We start from the raw sequence: 21,755 nt of genomic DNA, 5'->3' as shown, positions 1-21,755 counted from the left end.
GTCCTTCGCCGGCGGGACGGGGTCGGCAGACTCACCGATCGAGGCGACCTCTTCCCCTGCGGTCGGCTCTGGTGACAGCAGAGGATCCAGGATCAGGGGCTCTTCCGCCGACGTCTCCTGGCACGGGGTCTTAGGCTCCAGTCGCCACTGGAGCAGCTGCTCCATGAGATCCTCTATCTCATTCTGCAGGAGACCGGTCCCACTGGTGGAGATTTGGCTGTTGGGCTCGTCCGGGTAGCTGGGGGAGCCCTCCGCTTCAACCCCGCAGTCTGGGTCTGAGCTGCTGGCCATGGCGTCCTCCACGTGGGTCACCTCCTGGTCTCTTTCCCGCTCTCTTCTTCGTGGGCGGTTGCGTTTCTTGTTCCTCCGCCCCCCATTGAGGATCAGGAGGCGGATCTCTGCTGCTGACGGACACGTCCTCATGGTGCAGAAGTATTTAGACTCGGCGGCCATTATTTTTCGCGCTCTCCAGCTTACTCACGCCCACTTCCACGCCCTTCTTCTTCTCCTGCGCCCCTAGTGGCGCGGCAATGGCGGCTGTTTTGGCGGGAATCTTGCAGCAAATAGCAATACACAGTCTTTGCAATAAATCACAGTCCAACACGTTTCAATCACAATTCCAAGGCACACATGACCCAATCCTTCAGGCTTAAGTACGATCCTGTTCGTGACGCCAAGTTGAAGCGCCCCCAGACACAGGGCCACGACGTTTCGGTACCGGGCCTCTCTGGTTCGGTTCTGAGGCAGTCACGGTGGCTAGACCCGGTCAGCGACCCTGCTAAGGGGCGTCCAATGATAGTGATAGAGTACAGTCAGTCAGTAGTTCGTGACGCCACCTGTGGTGTAAGGTCAGGGCGACCGACGCTGCTGTGGGGTCCGCTGGGGTGATGGAATGGCAGCTGGATGGTATACCTTCCCACAGGTGAAGTATGTCCCCAGGGCTTCCCAGTAAGGTGGATGATGATGGTGTGAGGTACAGGCAATAACGAGGACACAGGGTTGCAGTCTCTTTACCTTTTACTGAAGGCTTCAGTACACTCAGTCCAGAGCACGTTCAACCGGGCTATCAGAGACCGGCCGGTCCGATGGGCACATCCAGAGTTTCCCTCGCAGATGGAAATCGTTGCCTACCAATAGCGCCTGTGTGTTGTAGTCCTACCCTGCTGAGCATTCGGAATAGTCCTCACAACTGCTGTTTCTCTTCGTTCGTTCTCTACAGCTTTCTCTCTCTCTCGTTCTTTGGTTCCAGATGTTGCTAGTTTCTAACGTCCCCCAGATATGTTATGGCTAGGACGCCACCCGTTTGACGGGAAGGCTTGGAGGTCTTCCGGGACCCTAGAGACGCCCCTCTCCCAATGTTGCCCCCTATGTCTTCGTAGGTGTAGAAGGTAGACAGCCAACCTATAATCAACTGTCCAGCGGAATTTGAAGTAATGCGTGAAGTCAGTTACTCCTACGGTGATCCGGCCACCGACTACGCGCCTCAGTAAGATGTTGCCTTCCTCTCTCGGCACGACTCTTACTGGCTCTCCTTTGTGCTGATCTCGTTTACACTGTTCCACAATATTCTTCCCCTCTTGTCTCTTTCTTAGGATACCGCCGCAAGGTGTGCAGGCGCGGTTCCGTAACGTTCTGTTCTGTCGCTAGGCACCTACCAGGTTCCCACACCTGACAGGGACCCCCCTGTGTCTTCTCCCCGCAACACCCCCTGCCACGGGATGTTGCCTGGTTCCAACCCAGTCAGCTTCTGACTAACTTCCTCCCCAGCCCCTAGTTTTACCAGAATGAGGAGTGGCCCAATAAATAAAGCCTTTTGCTCCCCCTAGTGGCCGGAGTGTGAAGTGTAATGTGTTCTGGTAATACCTGGTCAGGAGAACTCTTTAGTGCCATCGGACGTACCGCTACTCGCCTTGGGGCCATACTGCAACGACCAGGTCTCTGGGGCGCTGCATGACTATATGTAGTTGTGACTTTTCCATGTTTTGTTGTGTCTTCTGAGCAGTTTGTCAGCTTTTGGACACCTTTTAAGGTGTTGTCTATGTGTTTTCTATGTGTTTGTATGTGTTTGTGTTTGCCTGCCATTGGTTTCAATGGGTTTCGATGGTGTTCGTCGAACGTTCGACGAACAGTTCGTCGAACACGTCCCTGTTCGACGAACCGAACCGAACCCGAACACTAGGGAGGTAGCTCAACACTAGCCGTCAGCGAGATGTAACATCCCTGCCCACAAGCACTTGTACACGTGTCTGTGGTTAGGTGCTTTCCCAGTAAGAGAATTGTGGAGGGTATGTGTAATATTGTGGGATATGTGCCTGTGTAATGCCGGGACGGCACACCAGGACAAATAGTCCCGCATGTTCGGGGCCTCGGGGTGATCCTCGATTCTGCCCTCTCTTTCAAGGTACATATCCAAGCCCTTGCCTCCTCCTGCCCACTACAATTCTAAAACATTTCCCGGATCCATACATTTCAAATAACTGCAAAAACATTTGTGCCCGCCCTCATCATCTCCCGCCTCGACTATTGCAACCTTCTACTCTCTGGCCTCCCCTCTAGCACTCTGGCACCACTCCAATCTATCCTAAACTCTGCTGCCCGAGTAATCCAACTGTCCCTCCATTATACCCCAGCCTCTCCTCTCTGCCAGCCCCTTCACTGCCTTCCTATTGCCCAGAGGCTACAGTTCAAAACCTAACTATGCCATACAAAGCCTTCCACAACTTGTCTCCTCCATACATCTGTGACATGGTCTCCCAATATCCGACTGGGTCATGGCTACCTCTACGCTAACCCAGTGTGCCGTCAGCGAGATGTACCGTCCATGCCCACAAGCACTTGTCCACGTGTTCGTGGCGAGGTGCACTTTCCCAGTAACAGCATTGTTGAGGGCCCGGGTACTGTTGTGGGACACATGCTTGCTTGTGTTATGCTGTGCCGGCAGACCGGGAGAAATTGTGGCGGCTGGGGACCGAGTACCTTGTGACGGTCGCCGCCATGAAGCTGCGGAAAGCTTCCGACTCCCATGAGCCTAAAATGCAACATTTCGAGCGCAATCAGATGAGAAATGTGTGAATTTAGTACTGTGGCCTGTGTGGCGTTGGCAACGTATTTCCGCTTGCGTTCCAAGGACTGGGGTATGGACAACTGAACGCTGCGGTGGTACAAGGACGTAGACGTGCTTCTTGATAGTGCTAGCTGAGTTTGTCTGCAACTACAGATGCAGGGCAGGAGGTATCTTTGCATGCACCATGGACAGAGGATTGGCATGCACGCACAACAGCGGAAGAAGTACTGGTATCACCCGCAGACACTGTTCATGGAGCCTGATGTTCGGCCAACAAAGTCGGGTGCTTTCCTGCCATGTGTCTAATCATGTTGGTGGTGGTTAGGCTGGTAGTTTTGCTACCCCTGCTGATGAGGACATGGCCGGTGGTGCAAATTGCCTTTCTGGGGTTATTGGCAGAGTCTTTAAAAAACAATCAAACTATTAAGGGGATTCAGTGTCTTCATCTCCCACACCACCTCCTCACCTTGACCCGTCTTTCGGTATTCCCTAAGGCTAAGTTCTAGGACCACTACTCGTTTCCATCTACACCTTTTGTCTCTGACAACTTATGTAATGGCACGGTTTGCAATATCATCAGTACGCTGACACAAAGATCTACCTATCTGTGCCTGACCTCACCTCCTTACTGATCAAAATCACACGTCTTCCCGCTATTTCATCCTTCTTTATTGCTCACTTTCAAAAAGTGGACATGGACAAAATGGAATACATCATCTTTCAACCATCTCATGCTAAGTAGACATGAGAGCTGTGTATGTATCTTTCGGTACCACTTTAGTAGTAAGAAGGAAAGTTTGCCCAAGAGAAAATTAATTTCTAGACATTCACGGCCTTTTTTGAACATTCATTGCAGCTGTGATCTTCATCTTCTTGGTGGGGATGTGGCAAAGTTCAAAATCGTCATCAATACAATCATCGTCCATATCTTGTAGAGAGGAAATCTGGTGTTTCCCACGAACACGAACCGACAAATGGACGGTCACAAAACGGCGAAACACAAAAGGGTACACTGGGGACACTTTAACAATAGTGGTCCCTGACAATAGGGAACGGGGAAATGGACACCTCCTGCACTCACCTGAGGCTGTACCCTAATCTCCCTGATGTCCCGTCACGGGTTCTTTCACCCCGTCGCCAAGCAGGACACCTAAACCCTCACTTGCCCTGCTCTTATCCCTAAGTAGGGAATTGGCAAGTGAAGACACTGGAACTGCATTAACCCCGATGACCTGAAAGGAAAAAGTTTTAATCTGAGAGGCCAGATCTGCCACAGGTCCAAACATGAATCGTGACACAGTGTTCGTTACACTAGAACAAATAATTTTCGGCTGTGACATTTGGATATTATTGGTAATATACATTATATATTATAATACGTCATTGGGTCATTTCGCAATGCATTACTGTGAACGGGAGCTGCTGGCAGCATTGCGAGCAACCGGAAGGCCGCAGGAAGGCTGCAGGGGACGCCGGAAGGTAAAAATATCACAATTTTTTTTATTATTATATCTTTTCACTATTGATGCTACACAGGAGGCATCAATAGTAAAAAGAGAGAGAGCGAGAATTTCCCTGATGGGAAATTCTTCCGCGCGTGCTGTTTCAAAAGACGACATCCGTCGCTGGATTCCTGCTTTTCACAGTCAGCGACGGATGCTACGTCCATAGGCTTCCATTATAGCCAGCGACAGACTGAGCGATTTTCCGACGTACAGAAAAAACGTTTCTATGAGCATTGTCTCCGCCCAACGGACAATTTAAGGACGGATCCAGCGCACGACGGATGAAATGGACGACCATCCGTCACAATCTGTCGCTAAGGCTACTTTCACACTAGCGTCGTATGATGCGTCGTTTTAGGGAAAAAACGCATCTGCAAAGTTGTCTGCAGAATGCTTTTTTTCCCCATAGACTAACATTAGCGACGCATTGCCACACGTAGCAACTGTCGTGCGACGGTTGCGTCGTGTTGTGGCGGACCGTCGGAACAAAAAAACGTTGGTTGCAACATATTTTTTTTTTGTGCGTCATGTCCGCCATTTACGACCGCGCATGAGCGGCCGGAACTCCGCCCCCTCCTCCCCGCACCTCACAATGGGGCAGCGGATGCGTTGTAATAATGCATCCGCTGCCCCCGTTGTGCTGCGTTGTCACAGGATGTGTCGGTACGTCGGCCCGACGCACTGCGAGGGCCGTCGCCAACGCTAGTGTGAAAGTAGCCTTATACAAGTCTATGAGAGAAAAACGGATCCAGCAGCACCATTTGCTGAATCAGTTTTTTTTTCACAAAACGACGGATTGTGACAGAAAAAGAAAGACGCTAGTGTGAAAGCGGCCTTAAGAAGACACAATGGCCACCAGTTTCCCCGCCGCCGGGATGACCCAGTGACTATGCAGCCAGGCCGGCGGGGACGAGCACCCCACCCTCCGCCGCTGCGCGCCCCCGAGGCCTAAAGGGAAGGAGGGAGCAGGCGGTGATTATGCCACCCAGTCAGCGGTTACCATAGCAGCGCTTGACGTCACTCCCCGGCCCCTGCTCAGCGATTGGAGGAAACCCCGTGGATCGGTTAGAGCTTTGAGCGCTCGGAAGAGACCGGACTCTCCCAGCGGCAGTAGCCTGAGAGACGCGCATTCACCCAGCCCGGGGACCCGACGACCGCCCGCTGCAGCTGCTCTCCGACACAGGTAACGGGCAGCGGCGGGGCTGAGGCGGCCCTGGTAATGGCGGAGAGGAAGCATTGTTCGGAGCGCAGGGAGGGGGCCGCCCGGGCTTCTCCTCCACCATTGTGCGGCGGCTTTATTCCTACGGAGGCGCTGCGTGCTCTGCACCCAGGTTGTGCTGGGACTTGTAGTCCCCCAGAAGCATTGTCCCCGGGTTTTTTTCCTCTCCTGTCTAGCACAGGACCCTCCCTCTCCTCTCCATCCCCTCCTTCCCCCATCACCCCCTTATATGGAGACTCGGCTGATCTCCCCTCCCCGGCCATAGACCCGGATCGTTACTATTGACCCCAACACCCGGGATATTGATCTCTGCAGTAATAAACGCATGTGCCTGTAATGTGTGAATAGACCCAGTGCGGCACCGCAGGGTGGGGGGTTCTCAGTGCTGGGGCTCCATCTCCATTCATTCCCCCCGGGGTCTGCCCCTGTGTCCGGGGGTCTGTCCCCTGTGTCCGGGGGTCTGTCCCCTGTGTCCGGGGGTCTGTCCCCTGTGTCCGGGGGTCTGTCCCCTGTGTCCGGGGGTCTGTCCCCTGTGTCCGGGGGTCTGTCCCCTGTGTCCGGGGGTCTGTCCCCTGTGTCCGGGGGTCTGTCCCCTGTGTCCGGGGGTCTGTCCCCTGTGTCCGGGGGTCTGTCCCCTGTGTCCGGGGGTCTGTCCCCTGTGTCCGGGGGTCTGTCCCCTGTGTCCGGGGGTCTGTCCCCTGTGTCCGGGGGTCTGTCCCCTGTGTCCGGGGGTCTGTCCCCTGTGTCCGGGGGTCTGTCCCCTGTGTCCGGGGGTCTGTCCCCTGTGTCCGGGGGTCTGTCCCCTGTGTCCGGGGGTCTGTCCCCTGTGTCCGGGGGTCTGTCCCCTGTGTCCGGGGGTCTGTCCCCTGTGTCCGGGGGTCTGTCCCCTGTGTCCGGGGGTCTGTCCCCTGTGTCCGGGGGTCTGTCCCCTGTGTCCGGGGGTCTGTCCCCTGTGTCCGGGGGTCTGTCCCCTGTGTCCGGGGGTCTGTCCCCTGTGTCCGGGGGTCTGTCCCCTGTGTCCGGGGGTCTGTCCCCTGTGTCCGGGGGTCTGTCCCCTGTGTCCGGGGGTCTGTCCCCTGTGTCCGGGGGTCTGTCCCCTGTGTCCGGGGGTCTGTCCCCTGTGTCCGGGGGTCTGTCCCCTGTGTCCGGGGGTCTGTCCCCTGTGTCCGGGGGTCTGTCCCCTGTGTCCGGGGGTCTCCGCCGTGGTTGCAGTCCTTGTTGCAGCACAGGTGAGGCCTCCTCCTCCTCCTCCTCCTCGGCTCCGTGCCCCCGGGGAGGAGGCGTCTCCTGTGCGCTCATCCTCTCTGCGGGTCAGTGGCGGACAGACAAGGTGACAGTGGCCATATTCCGGGGAAGGCTGAGCCTCCCCTCCCCCATCTCACAAAGGAATCCTGTGCTGGCAGAGAAGCCCGGGGCCGATCCCAGCGCTGATCCCAGCTGTGTCCATCTCATCCGTATTCTTGGATGTTGCGTTTAAAAAAAGCCCCCGCGTTGGGCCCGATGTTTTTCGGGGATTGAGGTCACGGTGACCTCCTGGGCACATGTATAGGGGCCTATATTTGGTGCAGCGTCTCATACCGGCAGCATGTGCCGTCACCGGGCTATTCAGTGACGGTGGCATCTGATTGTCGGAATTCGCTAAATGTGGACCATGACCAGTGGCCGGGGTGGAAGGATAGGCTCTTCCAGACCTGTGCATAGCCAGATTGCACCTCCCCCACACATTCCAGATCCTTGGGGTGGATGGGAGGTGTTCTTCTGGGTAATGCCTTGCAGGTTTTTTTTTATATATCTATACAGGACAAGGACAGGGGGTCTGGATTTTGACTGCTGATTCGGCGTGGGTTAGCTTCCCGGAAGACGGGGTCCGCCATGCGTGGCTCAGTTTCCTTTGAGAGGATGTTAATGTTTTTTTTTAAGTATTTCCAGATGGGGAATGGGGTTCGGTCAGACGCGTGCTGCAGCCCTGCTTGGTGCATTCTGTCCGTATCTTACCCATTTGGTCTTTGCAGCACATGGGGCGCTCCGAATTCCCCATGCTGCAATGTCGGGTGGAGCGTAATTTTCACTTGCGGATGACTGTCTAGCATCTACAATTACTGGGGGTGCTGTCTGCGGCCTGTGCTCACTAATGTGTCGCCAGACAGGTAACGCAGGCTGATCCGGGTGGGGCCCTCCTGATCCAGGGTTCTTCTCCTTCCCCCGCCGCTGGGCCGCACAGTGACAGGGGGAGACCTTGCCTCCTGGTTATGTCACCACAGACTCCAGTAGTGCCCAGGAGAGACCTTGCCTCTTGGTTATGTCACCACAGACTCCAGTAGTGCCCAGGAGAGACCTTGCCTCTTGGTTATGTCACCACAGACTCCAGTAGTGCCCAGGAGAGACCTTGCCTCTTGGTTATGTCACCGCAGACTCCAGTAGTGACCCGCTCCCCCATATATCGTGGGATCCAGGACTTTGGATCCTTATAGTGAAATTCCAGCATGCTCGTACTAAGGACTTGCTGGTGGGTGTGGTGCGTGGCTTTCTTTTTTTTATTCTTTCCTCCCTATGTTCTTGTTTGTACTTGTAGAACACCTTGCGGCTGCCGTGTAGGAAGACGCCTGCACACTGGTGGTAGATGTGCACGGGTCGGCCCCTTAGTGGATTGGCCAGCCTATGCCCCCCACTCAGCAGGGCATACATGTTCTATGTACTCCGGTCCCGGGATTATGGATGAAGGGGGGATATGAGGGGCTCGGCGTCCATCATTCACCACCCCAGATTATTTTTCAGTATGAGAAGCCTTTTCAGAGGTTTGGGTTCTGGATGTATTTGTTCCAAGCGATGCAATTATTCATGTAGGAAGGAGGAGTGGGCACAGCCTGGGAAAATGTACGTGCAGCAGGGGTGCTAATGACATGTAGGTTGTGGTGTGTGACTAGCGCTAACCACGCTCGGCCTTAACCCTTACGTTGCCTGTAGGGACTCCTGCGCTTTGGAGCATCGTTGGCTTTCGTGCATGGCTTTGTTGTTCCCCTTTGGCATGCAATGGGTTAAACTGAGGCACGATAATGTTGTATTCCCCCCCAGTAACTATGATGGAGGGTATGGCATTGCCTGCCCCCATGGCTATGTTGGATGCAAGCTCTTGAGTCACACAACCAGCAATGATGTATCTGAGCACTCAGTACTTCATGTGTTAATTGTAAGAGAAATTAATTACTCTTCCTTTTTGGGTTTGGTTCCTACATTGTGTATATTTTGTACATGGTTTTGCCTGCAGAAAATCCATAGCAGATTATAGCACCAGCAAAGAGGGTCCAACAAGCCTCGCTTCCACTTTTCTGGAAAACGTCTGCGTAGAAATTGACCTTTCGGGGCATATCGGTTCACCTGGTGCAGTGGAAATCTGCACAAAATCCACATGTAACACACAGGGATTGTGCTGTATATACTTTATGCAACGTGTGAACCTGCCCTTAAAGAGCGTCTTCAGAAAATGGCTTATTGCTTTTCCTGCAGCAATTTATGGCGATGTTTACCCCCACCCCTCCCATAGCTATATAATAAAATCCTGAAACCTTGCAGTTTTCCTTCTGCCACTGAGCCTTATCATAGGCTGACACTTTCTGTTCTGCAGAGATCCCTTCTCAGCAGTCATTTCAGGCCGGATCACACTGCCTGGTAACGCCTATGTATATTTGACCCCTGAATCCACCATTTACGACAGGTGATGGTCACAGATCACCTCCTCCCTGCGCAGTGGCCTCTGCACAGAGCATGCCCACAACACTCTGAGCGAGGCCGGGGAAGATCTCCAGACTATAGTTTCATATGGTGAAACATGGGCCACCCCCGCAACACTGAATAGAAAAATCTAGGTAGAAAATTAAAATACATTAATAATATTTCAGTATCTGGTGTAAATCATTAGAGCACAGTAAAGGTGATGCCTTCCCTTTATGTAAGTCAGTAGTCACATTTCTTATATCGGCTGTCATGCCATTTATGAAAGGTTGCAGTTAAATGTAGGTATCCACATAAAAAGCAAGAACCATGATGACTTGGCGTCCAGCCACTAGGACCACCACCGATCCATAGAATGGGTGTCCCAAAGTCCCCTGTGAGAGGAGCAGTAGACGCATGCTCATCCTCACTTTGACTTACATGGGACTGACGGGATATTTTATGTTCAGTTTCACAGAAGTGAATGGAGCCGTGGTCTCTCCTGTACGACTGCTCCTTTCCTGCAGGCCTTTGGGCACGGTTTTTGGGATCAGTCGGTATCTACCCCCTCATCGATCGTACAGCTACCCAATATGATGGAGATAGGTGAATACTGACTTTAATCTATTCTTCAGTGATATTTACTTATTAGGTATTTTCTGGACAGATAGTTGTGCTTGCCCCATGCTTCTCGTTGGGGCAGGTAGATATTGGATTTAATATACACCCATAGAATAATCTGTGTGGATGGCGCCATAGCAGGAGAGAATACTAGAGGTGAGTGAATGAATTCACAGGACCCTGGTTCAGTGGTGAAGTCGTTAGTCCATGGCTGCCGGCCGGGAGCTGCCTAATACCTGCTGGAGGCCCCCAAAGACTACTAATGCTTAGTAGACCCAGCACAAGACCATGTTCTGCTACGATGACGTTGCTCCACTCCTATCAGTAGGTGCCAGGGATTTCAGGGCAGGGCTCATGCACGGCAGCCATGGACCTGGTATATTGACGTAGCCGCTGTACTAGGGTCTGGTGGAATTTTTCGCTCATTTTAGCGCATGATGAAAATTCTTGCTTAAAGGGAACCTGTCACCCCGAAAATCGCGGGTGAGGTAAGCCCACCGGCATCAGGGGCTTATCTACAGCATTCTGTAATGCTGTAGATAAGCCCCCGATGTTACCTGAAAAAGGAGAAAAAGACGTTATATTATACTCACCCAGGGGCAGTCCCGCTGCTGGTCAGGTCGGATGGGCGTCTCCGGTCCGCTTCGGCGCCTCCTATCTTCTTTCCATGACGTCCTCTTCTGATCTTCAGCTCCGGCGCAGGCGTACTTTGCTCTGCCCTGTTGAGGGCAGACAAAGTACTGCAGTGCGCAGGTGCCGGGCCTCTGACCTTTCCGGAGCCTGCGCACTGCAGTACTATCCTCTGCCCTCAACAGGGCAGAGCAAAGTACGCCTGCACCGGAGCCGTGGCTGAAGATCAGAAGAGGACGTCATGGAAAGAAGATAGGAGGCGCCGCAGCGGACCGGAGACGCCCATCCGACCTGACCAGCAGCGGGACCGCCCCTGGGTAAGTATAATATAACGTCTTTTTCTCCTTTTTCAGGTAACATCTGGGGCTTATCTACAGCATTACAGAATGCTGTAGATAAGCCCCTGATGCCGGTGGGCTTACCTCACCCGTGATTTTCGGGGTGACAGGTTCCCTTTAATGACTTTCATGTCGCCATTTAAAAAAAAAAAAGGGGGATATTCACTACTTGTACCAGTGATGTTTGCACCGCTATTCCTGGCACGTTACAGGGCATTTACAGGTTTGCGGCGGCCATTCAGCTGTAGCTCATGTGTTTTCCGTCAGAGCGGTCATCTGCTCTGAGGAAATGGTAACGGCTGCAGCAAACCCGTGACCCGCCGGTAATAAGCGGCGCCAGCATGGCACAGGTGTTGGAGGTGAAAATCCACTGTTTATTGTAAATGTGGCCCTGAAGTCATTAAGCTGGGGCTCTCCAGTAGACAACCTTTTACATACTATCCCCCTTGCTCCACTCCAGCGATGCCCCTGTGACCACTGGATCTGACTAGGTGACTTTTTGCCTTGCTTGTTTAACATTGTGTTTCCCTTCCGTGCCGGCGCACTTATTATTCTGCAGGAGAGACCCTTGAGAGTGAAAAAGATGCTCAGACTTCTCTCCAACCGAGCACTGACTATATACAGGTTGATTGGCGCTCGTTCACACAGACTGAACGGTGGTTGTCATGCTGTTGGCAGCACACGGCCCGCTTCACAGAGCGACGCGCTGCCAATGGCGATTATTCCGTGAACGATCCAGCCAGCAAACAAGTGTTTTGCTCATTCGCCGGCATGGTTGCACAGGCCGATTATCGAGAGTGACTGTTCCTCTGCAGGCTGGTTTGCCAGTTACCTGTCCATGTAAATGAGCCTTCAAGGGTTTGTGCCAAGTTTGGAAATTATCCCAAATCTGTCCTGACTAATTACTGGTGGTCCAACACCTGGAAACCCCACTGACCGCAGGTGGAGCAAGTGCAGCTCTGCTCTAGTTACAGTGAAGAAAGGCAGCAGAGGCGCGCATACGCCAGCTTTACTCCATTCAGCTTCCAAATTTGGCACAAATTCTTTAGCGAGTAAGCATTTAACAGGTTTTAATTTTTTTTAAGGCCCTTTAATTGCCTGCAGGTTGATGGGGTTCTGCGTCCTGAGACCCGCACCAAACTCCCAATAAGGGCTCGGGAGGCAGGAGCCCACAGTGGAGTACAGAATGAAAGACATGGCCACTCTATTGGATCCGCACTCAAGTTTGCACACTTCAGCCTTCCTTTGGATTGGTGTGGGCCTCCGGATCCAACCCTTCCCATCGATCTGCTGGCAATTAAAGTGCATAAAAATATACACTGCTCAAAAAAATAAAGGGAACACTAAAATACCACATCCTAGATATCTCTGAATGAAATATTCCAGTTGCAAATTTTTATTCATTGCAAAGTGCAATGTGTCCATAACAAAAAAAAAAACATAACAATTATCAATGTAAATCAAAATGAATATCCCATGGAGGTCTGGAGTTGGATTGATGCTCAAAATCAAAGTGGAAAATCAAATTACAGGCTTATCCAACTTCAGTGGAAATACCTCATGACAAGGAAAAGATTGTGTGGCCTCCACGTGCCTGTATGACCTCCCCTACTGTACAATGCCTGTGCATGCTCCTGATGAGGCGGTAGATGGTCTCCTGAGGGATCTCCTCCTAGACCTGGACTAAAGCATCCGCTGGATGGAGAGAGACATGATGTCCCAGATGTGCTCAAACGGATTCATGTTCATGTTCTCATACACTTTATGCAGTATTAGCCCTCTGTGTCTGTACTGCTACATACTTAGGCAGGTAACTGGTTCATGCAGCTTTACATGAACACCTGAGCCTTACACTATAGCTGGTCCGAATAACTAAAGCAATTGTTACCATCCACCTCTCGTGTCTCCCCTTTTCCCCATAGTTTGTAAGCTTGCGAGCAGGGCCCTCACTCCTCCTGTTATCTGTTTTGAACTGTATTTCTGTTATGCTGTAATGTTTATTGTCTGTACAAGTCCCCTCTATAATTTGTAAAGCGCTGCGGAATATGTTGGCGCTATATAAATAAAATTATTATTATTATTATTATTATTCAGGTCTGGGGAACGGGCGGGCCAGTCCATAGCCTCAATGCCTTCATCTTGCAGGAACTGCTGACACCCTTCAGCCACATGAGGTCTGGCATTGTCCTGCATTAGGAGGAACCCAGGGCTAACAGCACCAGCATATGTCCTCACAGGGTCTGACAATCTATCTCGGTACCTAAAGGCAGTCAGGCTACCTCTCGCAAGCACATGGAGGGCTGTGTGGCCCTCCAAAGAAATGCCACCCCACACCATTACTGACCCACTGCCAAACCGGTCATGCTAAAGGATGTTGCAGGCAGCAGATAGCTCTCCACAGCTTCTCCAGACTCTCACATGTGCTCAGTATGAACAGCATAGGGCACCAGTGGTGAATTTGCCAATCCTGGTGTTCTGTGGCAAATGCCAAGCGTCCTGCATGGTGTTGGGCTGTGAGCTCAACCCCCATCTGTGGACATTGGACACTCAAACCATCTTCCTGGAGTCTGTTTCTAACAGTTTGTGCAGACACATGCACATTTGTGGCCTGCTGGAGGTCATTTTGCAGGGCTCTGGCTGTGTTCCTCCTTGCACAAAGGTGGAAGTAGCTGTCCTGCTGCTGGGTTGTTGCCCTCCTACGGCCCCCTCCACGTCTCCTGGTGTACTGGCCTGTCTCCTGGTAGCGCCTCTGGACACTACGCTGACACACAGCAAACCTTCTTGCCACAGCTCACAATGATGTGCCATCCTGGATGAGCTTCACTACCTGAGCCACTTGTGTGGGTTGTAGAGTCCGTCTCATGCTACCACGAGTGTAAAAGCACAACCAACATTCAAAAGTGACCAAAACATCAGCCAGAAAGCATTGGTACTGAGATGTGGTCTGTAGTGATGAGCGAGTGTACTCCTTGCTCGGGTTTTCCGAGTATTTGTTAGTGTTCAAAGATTAAGTTTTCATCGCCGCAGTTGAATGATTTACAGCTATTAGCCAGGCTGAGTACATGTGGGAAAGAAAAGAAAAAAATGACAATGCACTCGCCGGTCCTTGAAAATCATGTGCCTTTTAATCAGAACATGTGCAGGAACTTACAGGAGAACGTGGAATAGCGGACGACGGCCGTTTCGTGCTCAAATGCATTCGGACCCGTAGAAGTGCGGCCGTTTCGTGCGGCTGCACTTCTACGGGTCCGAATGCATTTGAGCACGAAACGGCCGTCGTCCGCTATTCCACGTTCTCCTGTAAGTTCCTGCACATGTTCTGATTAAAAGGCACATGATTTTCAAGGACCGGTGAGTGCATTGTCATTTTTTTTCTTTTCTTTGCTGGATTTCGTTTGTTCCTATATCAGTGCACCCGGTGTCCGTGCAACATTCCTGACTTGGCAGCGGCACATAGCAGCGTGGTTTAACAATTACATAGGGGAGCAGTGCCGTGTCTTTTCTATTGCTTTTTGTGAGTACATGTGGGGGTTGCCTGATTGCTAAGGAATCCCCACAGGTAATCAAGCTGGCTATTAGCTGTAAATCATTCAGCTGTGGCGATGAACACTAACAAATACTCGGAGATCACCCTAGCGTGCTCGGGAAAACCAGAACAATGAGTATACTCACTCATCACTAGTGGTCTCCACCTGCAGAACCATTCCTTTATTGAGGGTGTCTTGATAATTTCCATCTGTTGTCTATTCCATTTGCACAACAACATGTGAACTTGATTGTGAAACAGTGTTGCTTCCTAAGTGGACGTTTAGATTTCACAGAAGTTTGATTTACTTGGAGTTCTGTTTAAGTGTTCCCTGTATTTTTATTTAATTTTTTTTGAGCATTGTATGTACAGTACAGACCAAAAGTTTGGACACACCTTCTCATTTAAAGATTTTTCTGTATTTTCATGACTATGAAAATTGTACATTCACACTGAAGGCATCAAAACTATTAACATGTGGAATTATATACTTAACAAAAACGTGTGAAACGGAAAATATGTCTTATATTCTAGGTTCTTCAAAGTAGCCACCTTTTGCTTTGATGACTGCTTTGCACAGTCTTGGCATTCTCTTGATGAGCTTCAAGAGGTAGTCACCGGTAATGGTCTTCCAACAATCTTGAAGGAGTTCCCAGAGATGCTTAGCACTTGTTGGCCCTTTTGCCTTCACTTTGTGGTCCAGCTCACCCCAAACCATCTCGATTGGGTTCAGGTCTGGTGACTGTGGAGACCAGGTCATCTGGCGTAGCACCCCATCACTCTCCTTCTTGGTCATATAGCCCTTACACAGCCTGGAGGAGTGTTTAGGGTCATTGTCCTGTTGAAAAATAAATGATGGTCCAACTAAATGCAAACCGGATGGAATAGCATGCCGCTGCAAGATGCTGTGGAAGACAGGCTGGTTCAGTATGCCTTCAATTTTGAATAAATCCCCAACAGTGTCACCAGCAAAGCACCCCCACATCACCACCACACCACCTCCTCCTCCATTCTTCATGGTGGGAACCAGGCATGTAGAGTCCATCCGTTCACCTTTTCTGCGTCGCACAAAGACACGGTGGTTGGAACCAAAGATCTCAAATTTGGACTCATCAGACCAAAGCACAGATTTCCACTGGTCTAATGTCCATTCCTTGTGTTCTTTAGCCCAAACAAGTCTCTTCTGCTTGTTGCCTGTCCTTAGCAGTGGTTTCCTAGCAGCTATTTTACCATGAAGGCCTGCTGCCCAAAGTCTCCTCTTAACAGTTGTTGTAGAGATGTCTGCTGCTAGAACTCTGTGTGGCATTGACCTGGTCTCTAATCTGAGCTGCTGTTAACCTGCGATTTCTGAGGCTGGTGACTCGGATAAACTTATCCTCAGAAGCAGAGGTGACTCTTGGTCTTCCTTTCCTGTGGCGGTCCTCATGTGAGCCAGTTTCTTTGTAGCTCTTGATGGTTTTTGCCACTGCACTTGGGGACACTTTCAAAGTTTTCCCAATTTTTTTGGACTGACTGACCTTCATTTCTTGAAGTAATGATGGCCACTCGTTTTTCTTTACTTAGCTGCTTTTTTCTTGCCATAATACAAATTCTAACAGTGTATTCAGTAGGACTATCAGCTGTGTATCCACCAGACTTCTGCACAACACAACTGATGGTCCCAACCCCATTTATAATGCAAGAAATCCCACTTATTAAACCTGACGGCACACCTGTGAAGTGAAAACCATTCCCGGTGACTACCTCTTGTGGCTCATCAAGAGAATGCCAAGAGTGTGCAAAGCAGTCATCAAAGCAAAAGGTGGCTATGTTGAAGAACCTAGAAAAGAATATAAGACCCAATTTCAGTTGTTTCACACTTTAAGTATATACTCGAGTATAAGCTGAGAATTTCAGCCCATTTTTTTTTTTTAGGCTGAAATTGCCCCTCTGCTTATACTAGTCATACCCAGGGGTCCGCAGGGGAAGGGGAGCAGCAGCTTTTTAATAATACTCACCTGCTCCTGGCTCGGTCCCTGCACGTCCCTGGTTCTCCGGTTGCTGGCAGCTTCTTCCTGTAGTGAGCGGTCACATGGGTCCTTATTCATTACTGAAATGAGCGGTACCATGTGACCGCTCACTACAGGAATAAGCTGCCAATGCTGGAGAAACAGACTGCACCCCGCCATGAGCAGGTGAGTATAACACAGTGGGCGATATTCACCTATTCCCCGTCCTCTGCAGTGACTCTCAGGTCAGAGGGCGCGGTGACGTGACTAGTGTGCGCACTGCCCTCTGCTTGAGCATCAGTGCGGAGGACAGGGAAGACACAGCGGTGGCCATCGGTGGAACGCGGACCAGTGAATATAGCAAAGGTGGGTATGTGTTTGTTTTTTTTTAATTATTTTAATCGCAGCAAATGTCTGTATGGAGCATCTTATGGGGCCATGTACAGCATTATATGGGGCAAATATCTCTGGTGCATCTTATGGGGCCATGTGCAGCATTATAAGGCCATGTGCACACGCTACGGATTCCGTTGCGGAATTTTCCGCAGCGGATTTGAATAAATCCGCAGTGCAAAAAGTACTGCAGATGTATCGCTTTTTTTTGTGCGGTTTCCACTGCGGTTTTAGACACCTGTGGATTTTTAATATGGAGCAGGTGCCAAACCGCTGCGGATTCCGCACAAAGAATTGACATGCTGCGGAAAATAAACCACAGCGTTTCCGCGCGTTTTTTTTCCACAGCATGTGCACAGCGGTTTTTGTTTTCCATAGGTTAACATTGTACTGTAAACCACATGGAAAACTGCTGCTGATCCGCAGCGTCAAAACCGCTGCGGTTCCCAGCAAAAACTGCAATGTGTGCACATACCCTTAGGGGCAAATATCTCTATGGAGCATCTTATTGGGCCACAATGAGCATTATATGGGGCATATTTTAATATGGAGCATCTTATGGGCCCATCATATACTGTATGGAGCATTATATGGGGCTCCTGATTCAATATTGATATTCAAAAACACTTAAACTACTGAGGTCTCAATTAATTTTACTTTTATTGGTATCTATTTTTATTTTTGAAATTTACAAGTAGCTGCTGCATTTTCCACCCTAAGCTTATACTCGAGTCATTAAGTTTTCACTTTTTTTTTTTTTTTTTTTTTTTTTTTGTGTGTGGCAAAATTAGGGGTCTCTGCTTATGCTCGGGTTGGCTTATATTCGAATATATACAGTAATTCCACGTGTTAGTTCATAGTTTTGATGCCTTCAGTGTGAATGTACAATTTTCATAGCAATGAAAATACAGAAAAATCTTTAAATGAGAAGGTGTGTCCAAACTTTTGGTCTGTACTGTATAGATAATCTCTATCCTGGTAAATGTTCAGCTTCTCTTTGAGCCGAACATGCATGTTTGAGTAGACTCCTCACAACTCTTATCTCCCCAGGGAGTAAGTGTTGTCACACTCTGTTAGCAGTAAGTTTGCATGTGTTATATGAATCTTACACCTTTCTATATGGAGGCATCCAGTGAAAAACAGCATATATTTATTTAATATACATAGGAGTTTAATGCGTACATCATGACGCATATGTGAAATGGATGCCATTATAGTCTGTGGGTGATGCATGCTGCACAGTGGTATCCGATAAGTGGAGACTTTCAGGAAGAAATCATCCCGAGTCATATTTAGGAAACATACCGCAGCTGCTGTGTATAAGCGCCTCAGTGATTGGGCAGGATGACACCCAATCTGCCTGATACTTGTATTCTTCCAGACAGCTAGGGGCCCATCCAAAATCTGCTGTGCTGCCAATTCTCAATTTCTGAGTACTGTATAGCAACTACACTGCTCAAAAAAATAAAGGGAACACTTAAACAGAATATAACTCCAAGTAAATCAAACTTCTGTGAAATCAAACTGTCCACTTAGGAAGAAACACTGATTGACAATCAATTTCACATGGTGTTGTGCAAATGGAATAGACAACAAATGGAAATTTTTGGCAATTATCAAGACCCCCTCAATAAAGGAGTGGTTCTGCAGGTGGGGACCTCAGACCACATCTTGGTACCAATGCTTTCTTGCTGATGTTTTGGTCACTTTTGAATGCTGGTTGTGCTTTCACACTCGTGGTAGCATGAGACGGACTCTACAACCCACACAAGTGGCTCAGGTAGTGCAGCTCATCCAGGATGGCACATCAATGTGAGCTGTGGCAAGAAGGTTTGCTGTGTCTGTCAGTGTAGTGTCCAGAGGCTGGAGGCACTACCAGGAGACAGGACAGTTCACCAGGAGACGTGGAGGGGGCCGTAGGAGGGCAACAACCCAACAGCAGGATGGCTACCTCAGCCTTTGTGCAAGGAGGAGCACTGCCAGAGCCCTGCAAAATGACCTCCAGCAGGCCACAAATGTGCATGTGTCTGCACACACACGGTTAGAAACCGACTCCCATGAGGATGGTCACAGGGCCCGACGTCCACAGATGGTGTTGGGCTGTGAGCACAACCCCCGTGCAGGGCGCTTGGCATTTGCCACAGAACACCAGGATTGGCAAATGTGCCACTGGCGCCCTGTGCTCTTCACAGATGAAAGCAGGTTCACACTGAGCACATGTGACATACGTGACAGAGTCTGGAGATGTCATGGAGAGCGTTCTGCTGCCTGCAACATCCTTCAGCATGACCGGTTTGGCAGTGGGTCAGTAATGGTGTGGGGTGACATTTCTTTGGAGGGCCGCACAGCCTTCCATGTGCTCACCAGAGGTAGCCTGACTGCCATTAGGTACCAAGATGAGATCCTCAGACCCCTTGTGAGCTCATATTCTGGTGCGGTTGGCCTTGGTTCCTCCTAATGCAGGACAATGCCAGACCTTATGTGGCTGGAGTGTGTCAGCAGTTCCTGCAAGATGAAGGCATTGTATCTATGGACTGGCCCGCCCGTTCCCCAGACCTGAATCCGATTGAACACATCTGGGACATCATGTCTCGCTCCATCCACCAACGTCAAGTTGCACCACAGACGGTCTAGGAGTTGGCGGATGCTTTAGTCCAGGTCTGGGTGGAGATCCCTCAGGAGACCATCCACCGCCTCATCAGGAGCATGCCCAGGCGTTGTACAGTAGGGAGGTCATACAGGCACGTGGAGGCTACACACACTACTGAGCATCTTTTACTTGTCATGAGGCTTTTCCACTGAAGTTGGATAAGCCTGTAATTTGATTTTTCACTTTAATTTTGAGTATCATTCCAAATCCAGACCTCCATGGGACATTCATTTTGATTTACATTGATAATTGTTGTTTTATTATTCTGAATACATACCACTAAATGTCCAATTCCTAGGGGACACGTGAGGGCTGGACATTGTACTTGCCAACGCTAGATCGAGGTTTTGTTAATGAACTTCAGTTCGTATCAGAGGATGGCATCCTACATGGCTCCAAAACCTATCGGAGACGGTTGTGTAGTGGACGCTACTCGTCTTGATCTTATCTCGGCTCTCCATTTTTATAAGAACCCGTCGCTAGATTCATTCTACAGGCAGCATGAATCTGAGCTTGGCTTTGCATTTGTAGCCAAGTGTGTTTTACTCTAAATGTTGCCGTGTTTCAGAGAATATATCGTTTGTAAATCCAGCCGAGGGCTATAGAGCGAGACCAGACTAGTCCGTCGTGGTCCCTGGCTGACTTCTCCTTGCGCCACTCAGTTGACTAACTGGTCTTTCCCCATATACGCACCTGACATGGGCTCTGGATTGGGCAGCATGAATCTAGTGACTGCTTCCCTTTAAATCTATATTCATACATTTGTCTAGTTAGACTGCAATGCCTAGACCAAAGACTGGTCTCCTGACCCAAACAAAGAGCCCCATATACAAGGCTGCTCAGTCAGTAGATCTGTGGTTGATCTGGCCGTCGTGGTCTCTGCAGAATTTGATAGGAGTGATTGCAGCGGGCAACGAGGAGTTCTTCTTCCATGTTAGTTTATTGGGCTCTCTGAATCTAAATGTCCAATTCAGGCAAGGCCTAAAAGGCAACGTGCTGCCACAAGTCATATCTGCAAATTGACTGCAAAAAAAAAGCTGCATAAAGTGATGCATCTTTACTAGAATTGGCAGTACATAGAGGAGACCGGTCACTCAATTCATGCTATCCAAACCACAAGCAGCATGAATTGGAGCCTGTCGTCAGGATTGCAGCCGGTTATGTTTTCCATGACTTAAAGATCCAGCCAGGAACCATAGGCAGAGACTAGACTATTCCCACGCTGCCTGGCCATGTGTTCTCAACGGTGGATAATCAGTGGGTCTCCCCCCCCCCCCCCCCCCCCCCCACCATGTGTGTACTTGGAGAAGGACCTGTTGGGCACCTAGTGTGTGGGTGGGGGGGGGGGATCATTTAAAAAAAAAAAAAAAAAAAAACCCTAGCTGCATAACTGATGCATGGTGCTTGTGGTTTTGACAGACCGCTTGAATGAAGTGTATGTTTCCCTTTAAATAGGTAATGGGATTTGTAATGGCGTTTTCTTGTGGATGGCACACGGACTTGTCCTTTTGACTTTCTTCTCGTGTTATAGAGAAGTGGTGCTGTATAATGGTTATGAGGTGTGTAATGGCATTTCACCGCTGTGTGATTGCTGCAGTGTAAAGTGGTTCTCATTGCTAGACCTCCCATGCTGCACTGCTAATGGCTGGGGCACTTGTCGTTCTGTTAAAATCCTCATGCTTGTGTCTTTGAGGGCGACGTTTTACTTTCAGTCTACGTGCCCACGATCAGGCAGTTGCAGCGCTTTGGACGCAGCATATTTTCGTTGCGTTCTAATCACGCAGGTAAATCTGTACAGTGACCATGAGATTTCTATAAATCCCATCCACTGGGCTTGTAATGAGCTGTCCACACCGCTGCTATTCCTGATCGTGGCCACGTACCCTAAAATATAGTTTCCTCCTCTCCGGCTGCACGCGGTCCTGCTGCTTTACTGACTGCTGCAGAGTCATGAACTCTTCTTAACCTTTAACCCCTTCATGACCTTGGGATTTTCCGTTTTCCAGGTTCGTTTTTCGCTCCCCTCCTTCCCAGAGCCATAACTTTTTTTATTTTTCCGTTAATATGGCCATGTGAGGGCTTATTTTTTTGCGAAACGAGCTGTACTTTTTGA

General features: G+C 49.9%; 2 protein-coding genes across 2 annotated transcripts in view; one reads left to right on the top strand and one right to left on the bottom strand.

The window, feature by feature from the left end:
• The first annotated feature begins 5,512 nt into the window (after window positions 1-5,512).
• Window positions 5,513-21,755, top strand: part of YWHAZ (tyrosine 3-monooxygenase/tryptophan 5-monooxygenase activation protein zeta) — a 34,148-nt gene continuing 17,905 nt past the window's right edge. Inside the window, exon 1 of the mRNA XM_069731713.1 lies at window positions 5,513-5,752. The gene's annotated coding sequence lies outside the window, so the exon portion shown is untranslated. The remainder of the gene's footprint in view (window positions 5,753-21,755) is intronic.
• LOC138643438 (basic salivary proline-rich protein 2-like) lies at window positions 6,014-7,087 on the bottom strand. The gene has a single exon (XM_069732350.1). The coding sequence runs from the start codon at window positions 7,085-7,087 to the stop codon at window positions 6,014-6,016; it is 1,074 nt and encodes a 357-aa protein (XP_069588451.1).

The sequence above is a fragment of the Ranitomeya imitator genome, chromosome 6 (assembly GCF_032444005.1).
Source record: "Ranitomeya imitator isolate aRanImi1 chromosome 6, aRanImi1.pri, whole genome shotgun sequence".
NCBI lineage: Eukaryota > Metazoa > Chordata > Amphibia > Anura > Dendrobatidae > Ranitomeya > Ranitomeya imitator.
The sequence above is the reverse complement of the archived record's forward strand: the minus strand, read 5'-3'. Positions and strand labels throughout refer to the sequence as shown.

What these genes read in the sequence shown, in the direction of transcription:
- LOC138643438 (XM_069732350.1), bottom strand. Translation starts at nt 7,087, where the DNA reads ATGAGCGCACAGGAGACGCCTCCTCCCCGGGGGCACGGAGCCGAGGAG.